Raw genomic sequence first — 17,473 nt, forward strand, 5'->3', positions numbered from 1 at the left:
GCCCTTCGTGGACATGGTACTTCCCTCACCACTATGCCCCATTCGCTGCCGACTTTGTTGGTCTCGAAGACATGGACCCTCGCAAGCTATTTGAGAAGGGCAAACCCTTCCATCCATACGAGCAACTGATGGGTGTCTTGCCTGCCGCATCCAACCATGCCATCCCCGAACCGTTCCGTGTACTCATGGAAGACCCCAACAGCTCCATTGTAGACTTTTACCCTGAGGACTTTCCCATCGACCTCAATGGCAAAAAGTTCGCCTGGCAAGGTGTCGCCGTCTTACCATTCATTGACGAGAAGCGACTACTTGCCGCTATGGCCACGAAGTACCCTGAGCTTTCAGACGATGAGAGGAAGCGAAACGAATTCGGAAAGGAGACTCTCATGTTCTCGCAAGAGTGTAACCTTTTTGACGACGTAGAAAAGGCTCTGTATCGCAAGGGTCAGCAAAAGCACAGGATCGATCCCGCTAAGAGTCGAGCGCTACATGGAGACGTTGAGCCGCACGACTTGTTTGTTATGGACAGCCAACTTGTGCCACCGTTTGACGCCGACGGCGTAACAGATTTTGAAATCACACAGGACCGTTCAATGAGGTATGTTACAGTAAATGTACATCTTTGAAGCAAATCACTAACAACACATAGGGTATACTATGAAATGCCAACCGTGACCTCCGCTCGAGCACACAAGTCTGTTCTGCTCGACGGTGTCAAGCTCCCCAAACCAGCCCTTAGTCCTGGTGAGGCTGAGTCGGTACGTCGCTCCAACGAGCGCGGTGGCTTCCGTGGCCGCGGTCGTGGAGGCGGAGGTGGTCGGGGAGGCTACAATGATCGCCGTAACGACAACAACCGCAACGACTACCAGAATGGCGGTGGACGAGGAGGTTACCAGAATGGTCGTGGAGGCGGCAACTGGGACAACAACAATAGAGGTGGCTACGGTGGCGGCCAAGCTGGCGGCTACCCACCACCACCCCCCAACTTTGCGCCTCCATTCCCCGGCGGCAACTTTCCTCCTTTACCCGGCGCGAACTTCCTACCTCCCCCACCCCCAGGTTGGGTCCCTCCACCCGGCGTAGGCGGCTGGCAAGGCGGCGCTCCTCCCTACGGCGCTCCACCCGTCCCACCACCCGCCGGCCAACGGCCCGCCTGGATGGCCAACTCCAACCAGCAACACGGCGCACCACCGCCTCGCCAGGCCCCAAACAACAGCTCCCTCCGTGACGAACGCTTCTACCGTCCCGCGGACGAAATTCTCGGGCGCAGCGCACCGGGAAGCGGTGGATACCAAAACAACAGCAACCCTTACAGTGATCGTCCACCCAGAGACGATAGGGGAAGTCGTGGCAGCAGGGGCGGACGAGGCGGACATCGCGGTGGTGGCGGAGGTGGCGGAGGATACCAGGGTAACCGCAATTCTTACAACTCGAATGATTATCGTTGATGATTAGGGTACATGGAGGAATATTATGCTAGATGAGACGTTTTTTTGTATGATTAGGGATTTGATATCCGTTTGAATTTATGGGTTGATTGGTGTTTGAGAAAAGAATTGTGCTTGTGCTTATGTGCTGGTGAACTTGACACGCTGGATACGACTAGAGGGTAGGACACGAATGTAAAGTTTAGTTCAGAATACATACTTGACATCTCATACATCACGCTGTCACGGTAATAATTCGGGTTCTGAAGCCAAATAGTCCATAAATCCATGGTACCATTCATGCGTGGTTGAATATCTGAAGCTATACGTGATAAGTATATGAAAAAAATAGTAAGAAAAAAAACGCCAACACTCATGCATGTCTCAACTCACGAGGATACACCATCTAGGCATCCTCACCCATTTTCACATCTTCTCCGTCCGCTGCATCAAGACTGACACCGCCTTCTTCCTCATCACTTCCATTTGCCTCCTCAGCAGCCTCCTCAGCCGCTTCCTCCGCCTCCTTAGCCTGCATCTCCGCCTTCGCCTTATCAGCAACATGATTGATAATCTCGGTATCCTTCTCATTGAACAATCTCAAAAGCATAGCCTTGCGATCATCCTTGTCAACCATGAGATTCGCACTGCCTGGATGTCTCCAAAGAGGCAGTACCATACGGAACGGAATACCTTGCTCCTCGTCCTTCTCCACGCGGACAAAGCAGCATCCAACGTCCATTTTCTGGAGCTGTTCGCCGACCTCGCCGAGGCCAGTGTCCCCTTCTTTGGGGAGCTTGGGGAACATTTCGCGGATAAGCTGGTGAAGGGTTTCCTTCTTTTCTAGCTTGACGATGCGCTTTTTGGCCCAGGGCTCGAGGATGCGGATACCTTCGTTTTGGAGGCGCCATGGGGCTTGTGTGCGGTCTAGATCCTTGATCTTGTGTGCGACGAACATGACGACGCCGCAGTGGATGAATTTCATGCCACGGTCTTTGTTCTGCGAGATGATGGTTTTTGCGAAAGCAGAAGTGTAGTAGATTTTGTTAAGGGAGAGGCCCTCCTTGTTCTTGACCATGAAGCGGTCGCGCGGGAAACGCTCGTCGATGCCGAAGAAGTCCAAGATGGAGGCAATGGTCGCGTCATCAGGAGAAAGGTACTCAAAGTACTCCTTGGCCTGGTTCTGGTTCTCAGGCTTGAGGCTGGCTCCCTTGGAAACCGCGGATTTGGAGCCGTTTGTAACAGACTCGGTAGCTGGGGCTGATGCAACTCCATTCTCCGCAGCATCATCGGTCTTGACCTTCTTTGGCGCTTCAGTGTCTTCGGTCTCTTCCAGCTTGCGCTTGAGAGGGGCCGAAATATCAGAGGCGTCATCTGCGGTGTCTGTCTTTGTAGCGTCCGCTTCAATGACATTCTCCGCTGGTGTCGGAACAGAAGAGTCGGTTGTCGTCTCAGCTTGTGCCCTATCGCCCTTGTTGAGGGTCTCTGGGCTTTGTAATTGCGCAATCTTGATATCATCTAATTTCTCAAGAATAGCAATGAAGAAACCACCAGTGTCCTGCAAATGTGAGTAGACCCGTATGCAGTGCTCAAGAGGGATGCGCTCTTCCTCGGACTTGGCAATAGGAGGGAAGCAGCTGGGAGTGACCTTGGTAGAGAACTGGCGTTCAGGCTCCTCAGTCTCGTACTTGGTCCTTGCCTTCTGGTACGCCTCCCAATTGGTGAACATGTGAGCAGTCTTTTCTCCACCGGCAGTCACGGATGAAGTGTCGAGGACCTTCCATGAGTTAAGGCCCGGCTTGCGCTTGAGGTTCGGGAGGTGGTCTGAGCAGTCGACGAGTTTGACCTTGGCGTTTCCACCACAAGCCTCGATGGCTGCTGCAACGACGGCCTCGTTTTCCACAGGGTTCATACTGCAGGTAGAGTATACCATACGACCTCCCTTCTTCAGCATTTGTAGACCTCTGAACAAGATGCGAAGCTGAAGACCATGCAGACCAAGGCCGTCCTTGGGTGTCCACTTCTGCCACACATTGGGGTTCTTGCGAGCTGTGCCATCACCAGAGCAGGGTACGTCGGCCAAGATTCTGTCGTACTTTAGGTACTGCTTCTTGCCGCCCTGGCTGGGTAGCTCGATCGAGGGGAATATCGATGCATCGTGTTGCGTCACGATCAGGTTCGGGAAGTTGAGTCGCTTGACCTGGTGAACCAACATGCCGGCGCGCTTGTAGTCAGAATCGTTGGCAATGAGCAGACCTGTCGAGCGTCCATCATCGCTGTAGTCGCCGTCTGCGCTGAGATCGACAGACTCGCCATTCGCCACCCGCTGCACCCTCTCCTCCTCATCGCCATGAATCATTTCAGCCAGCTGCGCCGACTTGCTACCTGGTGCTGCGCACATGTCGAGAACCACCATACCCGGCTTCACATCGAGAAAGTGTGGTGGGATCATACTGACAACTTCTTGTCGGCTGATGTTTCCCGAGGCGGCTTCGGCAACGAGGAATTTCTGGAAATCCGCAAAAGGCGCATGTCGTCGAATGATCTTCTTGTGAGTCTTCATGTGCCATACAAGCTCGTCAGGAAAGGCCGCTACTGGTTCGGGGGGCGAGACTGGCTTGCCCTCGAAATGCTTGGACGCAATCGCTGGAACATATCGCTGCTTGAAGATCTCACGCACGGCGAGAGCATCAGACTTTGTACCAGTAAAACGGAAGCTGTTGGGCAAGTCTGCTTGGAGAGCTTTCCACATTTCCTCAAATTCTGCCTCGTCCAAAAAGCCTCCCATGCGATAGTAGCTCTCAAAGAGCTCATTCTTGCGCTCAATTGTAGACCATGGCTCAGTGCGAGTATCTCGTCCTCCACCGCCGCCGCCGCGTCCACCTTTATTCTTGCCGCGGAATGGTTTGCGACCGCCGCCCTAGATTAAGTCAGTGGGGTTTTCTATGTGGCGCATGCTGCGAAAACTCACGCGACCTCCTCCTCGTCCCATTTTTAGGTATATGAATATGTAGAGCCTGAACTTGGCGAACTAGCAGCAATTGTCGCAAGTTGGTAGCTCTCAGGAAAATGTCGAAGGCGGCGAAGAGTGGACCAATAGAGCGGGGCATTAGCGCGGCTCGATGTCTTGGCACGCCCACTAGCGTCCGCACATGAATTTCGATTCCCTCAGCCGAACTTTGTTTCTTCAGCGTCTCGACAACACCAAGGCAGCCCACTAACCACCAGCAAAATGGCCCGCACTTCGTGAGTTCAATGCCATCGCAGACTCGTCGTAATGCTAATTGTGCCTCAGCATCCCCACCCACAATGACATCGCCGTCCCCGAGTCGGTGCTCAAGAAGCAAAAGGCTCACCAGAAGACCACCGACTCCCAGGCTGCCGAGCTGAAGAAGAAGCGTGAGGTATAAAATCTCCCAGAACCTGCGTAAGCAGATAGGAGTAGCACAGTTGGCTAAGATTTCCTTAGGCCAACAAGCAGAAGCGCGAGGTCATCAAGGAGAGGGCCGCCAAGTACAACCAGGAGTACGTCAAGGCCGAGAGGGACATCATCGAGGCCAAGCGTGCCGCAAAGCGCGACAACTCTTTCTACGTCCCTGCCGAGGCCAAGCTCGCCTTTGTCGTCCGTATCAAGGGGTATGTAAAATTTTCGCAAAACGGCTATTCGCATGCTAATTCCTGGCAGTATCAACAAGATCGACCCCAAGAAGCGCAAGACTCTCCAGCTCCTCCGTCTCCTCCAGATCAACAACGGTGTCTTCGTCAAGCTCACCAAGGCCACCTCTGAGATGCTGAAGATTGTCGAGCCCTTCGTCACCTACGGATACCCCAACCTCAAGACTGTCCGTGAGCTTGTCTACAAGCGCGGTTACGGAAAGGTCAACAAGCAGCGCCTGCCTATCACCGACAACGCCCTCATCGAGGAGAACCTCGGCAAGTACGGCATCACCTGCATTGAGGACATCATCCACGAGCTCTACACCGTCGGCCCCAACTTCAAGGCTGTCTCCAACTTCCTCTGGCCCTTCAAGCTCTCCTCCCCTACCGGTGGTTTCCGCACCCGCAAGTTCAAGCACTTCATCGAGGGTGGTGACCTTGGTAACCGTGAGGAGTTCATCAACCAGCTCGTCAGGCAGATGAACTAAGTTTTTTGCTTTTGTTCATTGGGGTGGAGTAACGGTTAGCTTCAAGACGATACCATGAAGATTACGATCAGTGGTCGCCCGCTCCTCGAAAGAGGATGGAGGGCAGGCCGAGCCACATGCTCTGGTTAGCTTAGACAAGTCTTCTGCATGTCAGCTGAAGAAGGAATTCAAAAGTTTATTCCATTCAAGCTGTGTACGATATCTGGTGTTTGAGAATTTATCGTCTAGTGTGTGATTGTTGACTATGCATTTTCTGTGAAATTTTCCTCGCTCAATTTGTTTTGACTTTTGCTCTTCAAATGTTCGATCAGACACAGACGACGTGGATCACCCTTCGAGCATGAGCTTGGTGTATACGGATGTGTAATTGTGTGCTCTGATAAGAGAAGACCCAATGACTAGAGAAACAACTACAAGCCTATAAAAGCATTATTGAATGAAAAGTATTCCTATCATAGTCATGCAGAGAAATCAATGTACAATCCATATTTCCATACCTGAAAAACAAGTCATCCACAACAAAAGTCACTCTTTTTCATTAAGCCATCCGAAGAAAGACAAAATCACTATATACCGATCTGTCTCATCCAACATAGGCGCACGGCTTACCCAAGTCCAAATCACCAAATCAGCATTTATACACATTAAAAGGGGAGGGCGTAGACACCAAGATACCCAAATCCAAACCTGACAGGATATCCAAAAGATTTCACCAATTTGCCTATTCCGAAAGTAAGTCTACGCAAGCCACTTCTCATCCTCAACCCCCCATTGGCAGATGTTATATAAGCCTCATCTCATTTCCCCTTCCCCATACACCAATCACACAACCGTTAACACACACGGTTGTACAGCTTAATAGCCATACTCGATTGTGTGATATCGGATCCCGGCGGTCTCCGATCAGTATATTTTTTAAAAAAAAAAGGGGGGGGGGGGGGAGGATAGGAAAGAAAGGAAAACCGTGGGGCGTGTGGGGAGGAGTGTTGTACTTTACCAGTCCCCAGCCTCGTTCTTTTTTTTTCCCCAAAATTTCACATATGCAGATGTTCGGAAAATTGGGATAGTAGCTACGTGCATGCGTGGTTTGGCCCCCAAAAAAAACACCCCCAGACCCCCCCCCTTTCAGCCGCAGAGTTCACCGCTTTGATGGCCCCCAATGGTTGTGAAGGGAGGTTGATGGTGACCCCCACGCTGGAATAACAGTGTTGGGAGATGACGTATGGTTTTGAAGGAAGGGGGGGGAGGTCAGGTCACAGGATGTAATTGGCCTCCCCCTCCCCCCTTCCCTTCTCAATGAAAGATGAGAGGAGAAGAGAGGAGAGAGGAGAGAGGGTATGAGAACATCACGCGATCAAGCAGCTGAACACCGAAACCAAAGTTTTCGAAAAAAAAAGACGACAACGTCATATTGACTCTGATCTTACACGTACATACCATATTGTGCACATGCATATTTCCAAACCCTACCCACCAGTTCCACCCGGACCTAGAATACAACGTTAGCAACTAAGATCCAAAACTCCGCACTTGTGTTTACTCTCATCGGTGAAGAAAAAAAAGAAAAAAGAGAGAACCTCTCAGCCGCTCCTTCCCCGCGCTCACCATACACACAATCCCCACCCTCTCACCCAAGTAAAGGGACAACTAAAGCCAAAACAAGAAGAAAAAAGCGAAAGAGGAACTTACCGAAGAAAAACCCATCAAAAAGATCTAACCCATTACCATCACTCCAATCATGCGTGCCATCACCGAAGCCCATACCAAAGCCTATACCTACATCTTGCATGGCGCTCGTAGCGCTACCGTCGCTATTTGCTGCTCCGCCCACGCCACCACTTGCGCCTTGTAAGGGAAAGCTCTCGAGGAAGTCGAGGTCGGAGAAGCCTGCGAGGTCAGGGTAAGAGGAATTGAGATTTTGGGAAAAGGGTGAGTAGGAAGGGACTTGGTAGGGGGAGGGCATTGGGGGGTTTGCCGGGGGTGTGGTGGAGAAGGTGTTAGTGGTAGATGATTGTTGGGTTGGGCTTTGGGGGTAGAAAGGGGCTTGTTGCGGCTGCTGCTGCTGCTGTTGTTGGAGAGAGGGATGGCGGAGTTGGGGGGAGATTTTGAGGTCGGCGGTAAAGGGTTGTTGGAGTTGTTGTTTTAGCGGCGGTGGTGGGGGCCGCATGGCGTTTACCTGGTTGCTGACGCGGCTGAAGGAGCGTTTGTCTGTTTCGTCGTCGGAGAAGAGGTCCTTGAGGTTCATGTCGAAGCGCGGTATTGGTCGCCGCTGCTGTGGCTGCTGAGATTGCTGCTGATGCTGGCGTTGCTGCTGGCTGAAGAACCCCGCTGTGTCTGCTGCGCCGTAACCCTGCATGTCAGTGTCGGACCTCGTATCTGCATCTGCAGACGAGTGGGTTTTGCTTGGCGAACTTTGTGAATAATAGTGTTGATGGAGCTGCGGCATGGAGCGCAGCGCCTGGGGCCCGAAACCAGTTGTCGACATGCACATCTGAATCGTCGCCTTGCTCATTCGGTCAAACGCGTCACGACACGCTTCTGCAGGCGGGCATTTGTCGACCAAATCACCCAAGACGGATGTGGCGGCTAGGACGGTAAAGTCGACGTCGTCAAGTGACTGCAGTGGTCAGCTAGATCAGACTATACGCATATACCCTGTATCACGGGCATATTACACCGACGTACCAATAAGCTCCGTACGTGGACACTATGCCATACTGCGTATAGAAAGGAGATGCCTGAAACATGTTAGCAGACTGCTGGCAATAAACCTAAAATGTACTTACCCGCCATGAAGAGATGATGCGTAGCGAGGAACGTGTAGTTGACCAGATGCACCCGATGCAGCTGTCGATAGAGTTTGAGCACTTTCTGCCCAGCTTCAGCTACCTTGAGAAAGACGAGATCTTCATCTTCTCTCTCTTCAAGGCTGCTCATCGACGGACTTCCCATGTCGGAGCCAGTGTTGCCAAGTTCGTCCTGCAGGCCAGATGGCACCACCAAGCTCTGTCGGTACAGCATGATGAGTGCTTGCCAATAATTGAGTTCTAAAAACAGGGGGGAAAACTGCACGCCAGCGTCTTGCTGCGTAGGCGCAGAATCCTTCCATTCCAACAGTCGCCTGTCGACATCGACGCGCCAGGCTCGGAAGGACTCAAAGTTGACTAGGAATGGGGAGGGCAGCTTGGTATGCATAAACTCGTTTTGTCTGTTTGCACCACTTGCTCTTGCCTGCTGTGCCTGTCTATGCTGCAGGACCTGCAAGATTTCAGACTGCAGTAGTCTCAGCCGGAAATAATGATGAGCCACAATCTTGTACGTTGGCTTTCCTTGGTGGGGCGGTGGTGTCAAAAATCCCTCCTTGGTAATGTAACGGTCGTCGAGCAGTGAGGGAAACTCTGTAGTTACGATCTGATCTGTGATGCCCTGCCCAATTGTTAGCTCTTGAATGTTTGACTGCATATCAGGAGACCAGAAGAGAGCCGAGATTAAGCCACTACTGTTTCGTGATTCCCACAAACACAACATACAAGAAAAAAGTGTACTTACGAATGGTCTACCAACGCATGTGCTCACAAGCCTGTCAAGAGAGTAAACGCACCACCACAACCGTCTCCGTAAGTCTCTAACCCACTGCCTGCGGCCTCGTTCTTTGGCGTCAATCTTTGAGGTATTGGCACTGCTAGTAGCCGTTGCACTGCCGTTACCTTGGGTCTTGGAAGTCGAATTCCCAGCAGTCGGGTCTTCCGATGCTGCCCCATCAATGCCCACACCATCTTCGTAATGCAACCCTAAATCGACACCAAGACGGACAGCAACGCCGACAATATACCACAAACCCGGGGCCACGGGCCTGAGGAGCGCAAAGCCTGCAAGAAGTAGCACAGCCTGTAGTTCCTCCAGTCCACCGCCGAAGCCGTCGGGCCGGTCCGCAGCAGGGGACGAGCCCAGAAAGTTTTCCAGATGCACAATCGCGGAAGCATGGTACTCTTCGGGATGATGCTGGTGACCTGCAAGTCGCCGCTTCTTACTACTCGGTGGTGATGATCGTGACTTGGTTGGGAAACGGCCGTGGTCCGACGTCGGCGAGCCCTCAGAGTCGGAACTGCCCAGTATGATACCAGCGCCTATGGCAAAAACGATGTTGAGCATGTATGATTCTCGCGACGTGCGGTTCCGCTCCCCCGAGGCGTACACGCGCTCAAACAGCTCCATGAACTCGCCACGATGCAGAATGGGAATCTGCGGGTTTGCGTGCTCAAAGTACAGCTCAACCAGACGCGACCCAAGCTCTCGGTCAGGAAAGGGCGCCTGCCGGATGGTAGGCTTGGTCTGCAGGCCAAAGAACGAGTCGCGCATCGAGGTGCCGCTGTCGACGACGCTGCTCGGCACCTTGCCTCCACGGTTGCTTCCGCGCTCAGAGGAGGAGCCCGATACTGAGCTCTTGACCGCAGCAAACACTACTCTTGCAAAGGATATGCCGGAGGTTGAGCCCAGGTACCGCGGGTCACTTGCGCCTTGCACCGAGACCATTCCAATGTTTGACACAAGCTTTGTCAGCTTCTCGCGATCATATTTATCGCTCTCCTCCTTGACCTGGGCGGGTGTCTGCTTGGTAGTGCCATTGCGAGGCGGCGGCGCAGCAGCAGCAGCAGCGGATACGGGCTTTGACAAGGAAGATGCGCTTGGCGCAAAGGCCGGATTGAAGTCTTCTGCTTCCTGGAATGTAATCGAATGCTCTTGCAATACTGTCTCGAGGTATGCGACGCGGGTTTCAAGGTAGTAGACATAGCTATCGCATTCGTCAGCGTTTGAGCCGAGGCCAATGCAGAAAGAGGGCTTTCAAGCCCGGGTGTGTGTGTGATTTTCGTACCTGCGCGGAATTTCACGCTTGGTGATGGGATCGTAGCCCACGCACTTGACGCTGGCCTTGTCGCATGAAGCGCACGAGGGAAGGCGTTGGTCGCATCTGTTCTTGCGGAGCCTGCAGCGGTTGCACGCGCTCACATTGCGGAACGAGCTCGCGGACGAAGGCGCGGCGGGCGATGCGGGCTTCACTGTGGACACAGAGGAGTCCGAGGGCGAGGGCCTATCGCCGTCATGAGAGGACTCCTCCAAAGAGCGCTTGAGACCGCTCATCAGGGCGCATGGCAAGAAATGTCAGGGTTTCGGCTAGTGAGAGCTTTGGCGGCGTATCTCCGAGCTCACTCAAGACGACGGGGCGGGCAAGCTCTCTCTAGTCTCCCCGCACTTTGAACATTAAGGCGTCAGTCAACCACCACCACCAATACCAATGCCATCAACACCACAGTGGCCGACCAAGATATCAATGTGGGATGCGATTGCGTGTCCAAGAAATCGCGCGGTGGGCTTGCAGGTGCCATTCTGCCTGCCCCCGCGAAGCAATCGATGGCTGTTGGTCGCTCGTTGCAAGGCTAGTAGGCTGTGCCGTGGCCCTTATCTCTCCAGCAGTGCCTTGTAGATAGGCTGCGTGGGCCAGGACGTGGGTTACTAATACTGCGGCACACCTCAGCAACCATGACTGCTACAAAGTACGTGGGTGAGGCATGTTTTGAGATTTGGCCATAAATTGCTGCCTCCCCCCGGCGCAATCACCACCGAGACGTTCGCCTAAGTATGAAATCCACGCGGTGCTAGCTGCTTCAACCCCGTGACCGTCAGTCTTGGAAAGCATTGTGCCGGAGATCCTCACTCTTAGCATGGCGGTCACTGACTCGGGACCCTGAGTATTACGATGCGCATGAAGCACACCGATTCAGGCACGTGTAGAAGCAAAAAGGAAGCATCTGTAACATCCAAGGGGATGCCCCCTTCGGTCCCTTCGGTTATGCTTATGCTGTTAGACTTGTTTCGCAGAACCTCGCGTAGATCATTCTGACTCTGCGCGGGGCCCACACACGGCTTCATTCCAGCCAACTCACCGCTGCACTTCTTTGTCCGAGTCAGGCCTGGCAGTGTTACACCCACCCATGCTTATGCACACGTAGTCCGGAACTAACAATAAAAAAAGCAACTCTGCTAGTGTTTGAGAATCATTCATGTCATCCATTTGCCTGAGCAAGCTATTCTAACTAACATACATACAGTGTGATGATGGGGAAATAATACATGCCGGGGTATTCTGTTCTTGAAACAAACGCCTGCTCAACAACCATTGCTGGTCTCTGAATACAATTGAGCTTTTCCGTCTAATAAAAATGTTGTTCAAATGTGCCGCCCAAATAAGTCATGTCGCTAAGTCGCTCCCATGATAATACGCCGATTAAAAAGAGTACAAAGGGTTCGTCGTCGAACCCACCAATAAAAGTCTATTATTCCCAAGGTTGAATGCGAAAGCAAAAGGGGTTGCTGCCAGCGCGTAAAGGTCGAGTCCATGGCAGGGGCTGTGATCCAGAAGGCGAAAAAAAGAGGGAGAAAAAAATATATATATACGAATGCGCCGTGTTGTGTAGGTCGTGAACTTTTCGAGGTCTATTTTGCGAGAACGGTGTCTACCGTCTCATCCGGAGTAAGTGTGATGATGGAATCGGCGTCAGAGTCGTTGTCTAGAAGGGCCTCCTCGTCGTCCTGGCAAGTAAAGTTGGGTCGCTTGTTGCCCTCCTGCAGAGCAAATCCGGGAAGCCAGCCGAGAAAGGCTACTGCAGCAATGGTCCACCATGCGAGGCCCGACATGTGGAGCGAGGTGCCCAGGCTGTCAACGGCGCCGGATACAGTAGGGCCGAAACCGCGTGCAATGCTGGCGGAAGACATGGCAACACCGTTGAGCGTACCGAGAACCTTTTTCGAAGGAGATGAGTTTGCGAGGATGATGGCCAGAGAGGGATACGAGAGCGACTGGAAGGTAACTTTGGCGATGAGCAAAACCATGAGTCCAGGAATGCGGAGGCTCTCGGGGAGAATGGCCAGGTAGGGACCCAGGAGGTAGAGGATCGGGTAGCAGGAAAGAGTGATCCAGAAGGTGCGAAGGCTGCCAAGCTTCGTGCTAAGCCAGGGAAAGACAATGACCTGAGCAAACATTTGAAGGAAGCCCTGGGCGGCAAGGAAGGCCCCGGTAGTCTGAGTCGACCAGCCGAATCCGCCCTCAAAGTGGAAGGGAAGATGCTGGTTGTCGCCCGAGGGCAGCTTCTTGGACATGAGAATGGGCAGGAGCTGCTCGAGCGAGATTGTGTGGAATGCGAGGATGCCATAGCATACAACATTCATGCACACTTGCTTGGAAAAAGCCTGTCGGATCGTAGGCGCGGGTGCGAGTTCCTTGTCGAGGGAGAAATCGGGCAATTCCGAAATGGAGGTGCGGGTGCTGCAGAGCGTGGGCGAGGTCTCGGTACTGCGGTATGCCTGGGCATTGTGGTCGTGATCGTTGAGCATCGATGTCATTTCGTCTAGCGAGGCATCCTTGTCGTCAAAAGTTTGCTCTGCGTCGCGCTTCCAGAGCTTGCGGAGCAGCCATTGGCCAGCCTCGCGACCGCGATCTTGATCATACTTGCGATCTTCGTGAGTCTCCTCAAGGAACAGGATGCCGACCGTGAGTCCGAGAATAACAAAACCAGTGCATACAAGGTTTGGAAGAAGAAACGGGTACGTTTCGAAGATGGTGGCTTTGAAAAAAGGCATTACGTCGGCAGGGCGGGCAAGCAAGCCGCCAAGGGATCCGCCAATAATGGTGCTGCAAAATGAGCGGTCAGCCAAGGACAAATGGGGGAAGCCGAAGAGGAAAGCGTACCCAAGGCACCAAACAAAGGGCATGATGGAATAAGCGCGAGCTATGGGGGGAAGAGTCAGCTCCGATCGGCGTTGTTAATTAAAGGTTAGGGCAAACTTACGCTGGTGTCGCTCATCCGTGATCAATTCTGCGACGGTGGTTTGGAGTACGCCGATGTTCCTGCATATTCGGTTAGCGAGGCTCTGACGCTAAACCACACTATGACCTCACCCGTTCAGCAAACCCCCGAGAGCCCGGGCAATGAGCGCCATTGGCAGGCTCTGGGAGAAGCCGAAAAGAAGCATGCTCAGCCCCGTGCCCAGGAGGCCCCCGAGCAGCACCTTCTTCCGTCCGACCCGGTCGCTGAGTCGGCCCCAGAAAATGCCACTGATGCATTCCATGAAGGCAAATGACGAAGTTACCATGCCCGTGTACATTGAGATTTGGGCTGAGCTCTGGCCACTCATGAAGGATTCGACCATGAAGTAGGCATAAGGAAAGATCGACATGAAGGCGATGGGTTCGCATATCCGGCACAGGGCTGATGATTGTCGGTTAGCGAGTCACATGACGTCGTCGACGACGACGACGACAAGGAGGAAGGAGGTCGGCTCACCAAGAACGGCCATTTGTCGAGTAGGGAAAGGTGTTTTGGCGCTGCCCATGGCAGTTGGGGCGCCATACCGAGGCATTGTGGTGGTAGTGGTAGTTTGGTGATGGTGATGGTAATAGTAGTCGGGGGCGCGTATGTATTTCAAGTTTTGTCGACGGGGTGTTGGGTGGTGGTAGGGTGGATATGTGGACCAATGTTTGGAGTGCTGGGGGGTGGGTTAAAGGCGATGGTGGTGGCAGCAGCAGCAGCAACAGGTGGCAGACGGAGAGAGATAAAACATGTGCGAGGGCTGGGACAGATGGGTACCTCCAGGGTTCAAGAGGAGCGTGCTGGAAGGAGACGAGTGTCACAGGGTATATAAGGAGCAGCAAGATTTAAGTGGCGTCCTCAAAACGGATAGCCCGCTGGGAGTGAGCAAGGATGGTGGCGGCGGGGAAGAAACGGAGAAGAAGCGGTGATGGCAGTGGGTATGGATACGTAGTGTGGGCGGATAGGGACAGCGGAAGGACCAGCAAATGTAAAATGAGGAGCGGATCCGTGATGGCATGGTTGCTACGACAGGGCGCACAGTGGGCGGCGGGCAAGCAGGCGGACGGGCAGACAGGCAAGCAAGCAAGCAAACTACGTACGTGTAACTACTACTACTGCTGCTACTGCTAGGCCGTTTGTTTGTGGGCGTCACCGGACGGACGAGCATACAGACAGACATGAGCAGCAAGTGGAGATGACGGTGCGTGTGAGTGTGTGTGCGCCGCAGGAGTAGGCACAGACAGGCGCAGGCGCAGGAGCAAGCAAGCAATCAAGCAGGCAAGCATCGGGCTCGGGCTGGAGGCGACTCCAACAACCCCTGAAGGGGAGGAGGGCCAGGGCTGGGGCTGGGGAAAGCAGCAGCAGTAGCAGCTGGCGGTGGTTCGGGTTGGGCGGAATCCACGACATTGGACGAAGCTAGAAGGAAGCGAGTAAGGCGGACCAGGGGAGAGTTACAAGAGCGTTGGACGTGGCTCGTAAGAGGAACAGGATCACCAGCGCAGCCCGACTCCCCGGGACCCAAAGGCTCGGCGCTAGACGAGGGCCCGCATGCTTTGCCCACCGCGGACTTTTGCATTTTGCAGCAGATGCAGACATGGATGGCACCGCAGGCGGAGGCACAGGCGGAGGCACAGGCGAGGGCACAGGCACAGGCCATGGCGGGCAGGGGATCCCTGTCCAGATGGGAACGACATGCCGGCGCCGCACCTGGCCGTTCACATGCCGTAAACGGAAACCGGTAACCTGTCCGCAGCCCCGGCCGACAAATGGGACACGGTGCCGGCTGCTGCCCACACGCCCAGCAACCTCCAGCCCGCGACAAACACCACCACTACCACCACCACCATGCCCAGCCCGCGCCTCAGGGGCACCAGCGCCAGCCAGAGAGCCCGGCCAGACTGGCCGCGGCGGCGCCCGGCGAGTCAGCAGAGACGCCGAAGAATTTCTCGAAGCCCAGCTCAGACCACAGTGCGCAGCCGGGCGGGCACGGGCGTGGGCAGTGGGCAATGGGCAATGGGCAATGGGTCAGGCTGCGCTTGACCTCCAGTGATGAGATCATTGGCACTGCATGCCCGCCCTGTCCTCTACTGTATTGTCCTGTACATGTGTACACACACATCCCACCACCCACCACCCACTGACTGTGCCATCACACTATACGACGACGCATCTTGTGCGCTGCTGCAACCGGCCCGCCACCAACTCCTCCCACCCCCCCCAAAAAGGGCGGTGTATGGGCCTGTACTGGCCTGTACGCTCCTCGAGAGCCTGTAGAGCCCGCGACAACCCGCCCTCGAGCCCTCCAAGACACTGCACGCCGGCCGGTCACGCGGCGACGCGCATCAGACCTGCGTCGCTCACTCACGCATCAGTCAGTCAGTCGCGATGCCATGCACGCTGCTCCATACATACTACTCTACTTACACGACGACGATCCCGGTTGCCGTCAGCACTCCAACTGCAAACGCACGAGTCGCGCCGCTCGACTGGCCGACGACGACGACGCAGCGCGTTTCGTGTCCCTCAGATCGCGGCCTGGCTCCCTCCGAGCGCCGCCTTCATTTGCTGCCCCAGCTACCCATCGCACCCACATCCCTGCTCCCTCTCAGCCTGCCTGCCCTTTTGCCCATGCCCATCTCTTACTTTGTCCTGACTTACTCTAGACGCCTATTAGCTGGATGTATCTACATGGTACAATCCGTCATTGCCCCTCCGCCGCCATCAAATCAGCCCTGGCATCTGCTCCCGTTTTTTTGCAAAAAACCCCCACCGTCAGCTGACCCCCCTCCCCCCGTCGCCCGCACCTCGTGTGCGCTGGACACGCTTTGTACATACGTACATGGACGCTTTTCACACGTATCGTGCTCTAAACTGCGTCTGTACGTACGTACATCATAGATGCCCATGGCCATGCTATGCCTTGCCTTGCCTTGCCTGCCTTTTGCCCATGCTGCCACTGCCACTGCCACCTCGCCTGGTGGGCCCCCCACCCCTAGCCTCGTGCCAGCCGCCAGCCTGTTAGCTACTATGTAGCTAGCTAGCTAGCCAGCCAGCCAGCCAGCCAGCCAGCAAACCAACAAAGCAGCCAGCCAGTCAGCCAGCCGTCGCAGCCCGTCGTGCGATGCTTTGCTTGTGCTGGCCGGGGCAACCGCAAGCCAGAGGTGTCAAAGTATAACGGCTGTTTCGACGCAGCCAGTGTGGGCCGTGGCCCAAGCGGCCATGGCGGTGTGGATATCTAAGGCTGGCCTGCAGATTTCCACGCGAGGACAGGGTTTAGCCGTCTAGCACATGGAAGCGCCTGAGACAGCCACCGCCTTTTTTAGCCTTGCTCGACGCATGCCCCTGGCCCTCTGATTGTCGTGCTGGGAATCCTCCGAACATGGCGCCATGCTCTTTTGCTCCTAGGTTGTTGCTCGACCTCACCATGCAGCAGCGTCCGAGACTTGTCAACGGCACAGCACACGAGTCTACTTGGGTCTGCGAGGTTTCAGAGGGTTGGGGTTTGCCTAGTTCACGCGCTTGTCGGCTGCAATATGATTCACTACAAAGGCTGCACACGTACTTGCTGTCCACTGTACATCCACTCACCGACAGCCTCGACTCCGACAGCCTGGGTCGATCAGAATTGACCCTGCTCCGACCTCCACCCCCCTCCCCTCCCCTCCCCTCCCCTCCCTCATCGTGTTGCCCACGACGTCGCCTCGATTTGGGGGCCACGACGCCTCTTTTTTCTTGCCTGCCATGTATAGTAAGTCCTACATGTATGTACGTACTTGCTCCACATGCACATCCGGGGTCCTTCGCTCGCCTTGCTTGGCGCCCATTGTGATACAGTCACGGTAAGGCTACCCTTGACACCCTGACTGGAGCCAGCACATTTTGACTTCAACGTCGCACGACAGCAACCTCGTCCACACGACGGTTGCCCTCTCGCGCCTAAACTCCCTGTCCACCCTAAGCCGGGTCCATTCTCCTTAACTCCATGTCCGCACACGCCCGGGCTCGGCACTCACAGGGCGGCTCCGGTAAACCTGAC

General features: G+C 54.5%; 6 protein-coding genes across 6 annotated transcripts; 3 read left to right on the top strand and 3 right to left on the bottom strand.

The window, feature by feature from the left end:
• Positions 1–662: 662 nt before the first annotated feature.
• On the top strand, positions 663–1,448 carry COCVIDRAFT_96696 (hypothetical protein; the record flags this gene model as incomplete). Its single annotated transcript, XM_014702191.1, has 1 exon — positions 663–1,448. The coding sequence occupies one exon, from the start codon at positions 663–665 to the stop codon at positions 1,446–1,448; it is 786 nt and encodes a 261-aa protein (XP_014557677.1).
• A 385-nt stretch (positions 1,449–1,833) lies between these two features.
• On the bottom strand, positions 1,834–4,419 carry COCVIDRAFT_25825 (hypothetical protein; the record flags this gene model as incomplete). Its single annotated transcript, XM_014702114.1, has 2 exons — positions 1,834–4,347; positions 4,399–4,419. The coding sequence occupies 2 exons, from the start codon at positions 4,417–4,419 to the stop codon at positions 1,834–1,836; spliced, it is 2,535 nt and encodes an 844-aa protein (XP_014557600.1).
• A 240-nt stretch (positions 4,420–4,659) lies between these two features.
• Positions 4,660–5,572, top strand: COCVIDRAFT_36966 (hypothetical protein; the record flags this gene model as incomplete). The annotated part of the gene is made up of 4 exons (XM_014702192.1): positions 4,660–4,673; positions 4,723–4,831; positions 4,897–5,063; positions 5,113–5,572. The coding sequence occupies 4 exons, from the start codon at positions 4,660–4,662 to the stop codon at positions 5,570–5,572; spliced, it is 750 nt and encodes a 249-aa protein (XP_014557678.1).
• Positions 5,573–7,038: 1,466 nt separating this feature from the next.
• COCVIDRAFT_36967 (hypothetical protein) lies at positions 7,039–10,711 on the bottom strand (the record flags this gene model as incomplete). Its single annotated transcript, XM_014702193.1, has 6 exons — positions 7,039–7,061; positions 7,262–8,189; positions 8,258–8,310; positions 8,344–8,998; positions 9,122–10,364; positions 10,446–10,711. 6 exons carry the CDS (start codon positions 10,709–10,711, stop codon positions 7,039–7,041), a joined length of 3,168 nt encoding a protein of 1,055 aa, XP_014557679.1.
• A 1,353-nt stretch (positions 10,712–12,064) lies between these two features.
• On the bottom strand, positions 12,065–13,987 carry COCVIDRAFT_15205 (hypothetical protein; the record flags this gene model as incomplete). The annotated part of the gene is made up of 4 exons (XM_014702095.1): positions 12,065–13,356; positions 13,417–13,475; positions 13,527–13,836; positions 13,912–13,987. 4 exons carry the CDS (start codon positions 13,985–13,987, stop codon positions 12,065–12,067), a joined length of 1,737 nt encoding a protein of 578 aa, XP_014557581.1.
• Positions 13,988–15,031: 1,044 nt separating this feature from the next.
• COCVIDRAFT_15206 (hypothetical protein) lies at positions 15,032–15,487 on the top strand (the record flags this gene model as incomplete). The annotated part of the gene is made up of 1 exon (XM_014702096.1): positions 15,032–15,487. One exon carries the CDS (start codon positions 15,032–15,034, stop codon positions 15,485–15,487), a length of 456 nt encoding a protein of 151 aa, XP_014557582.1.
• Between the last annotated feature and the right edge of the window lie 1,986 nt (positions 15,488–17,473).

Source organism: Bipolaris victoriae, assembly GCF_000527765.1.
Source record: "Bipolaris victoriae FI3 unplaced genomic scaffold scaffold_33, whole genome shotgun sequence".
Lineage (NCBI taxonomy): Eukaryota > Fungi > Ascomycota > Dothideomycetes > Pleosporales > Pleosporaceae > Bipolaris > Bipolaris victoriae.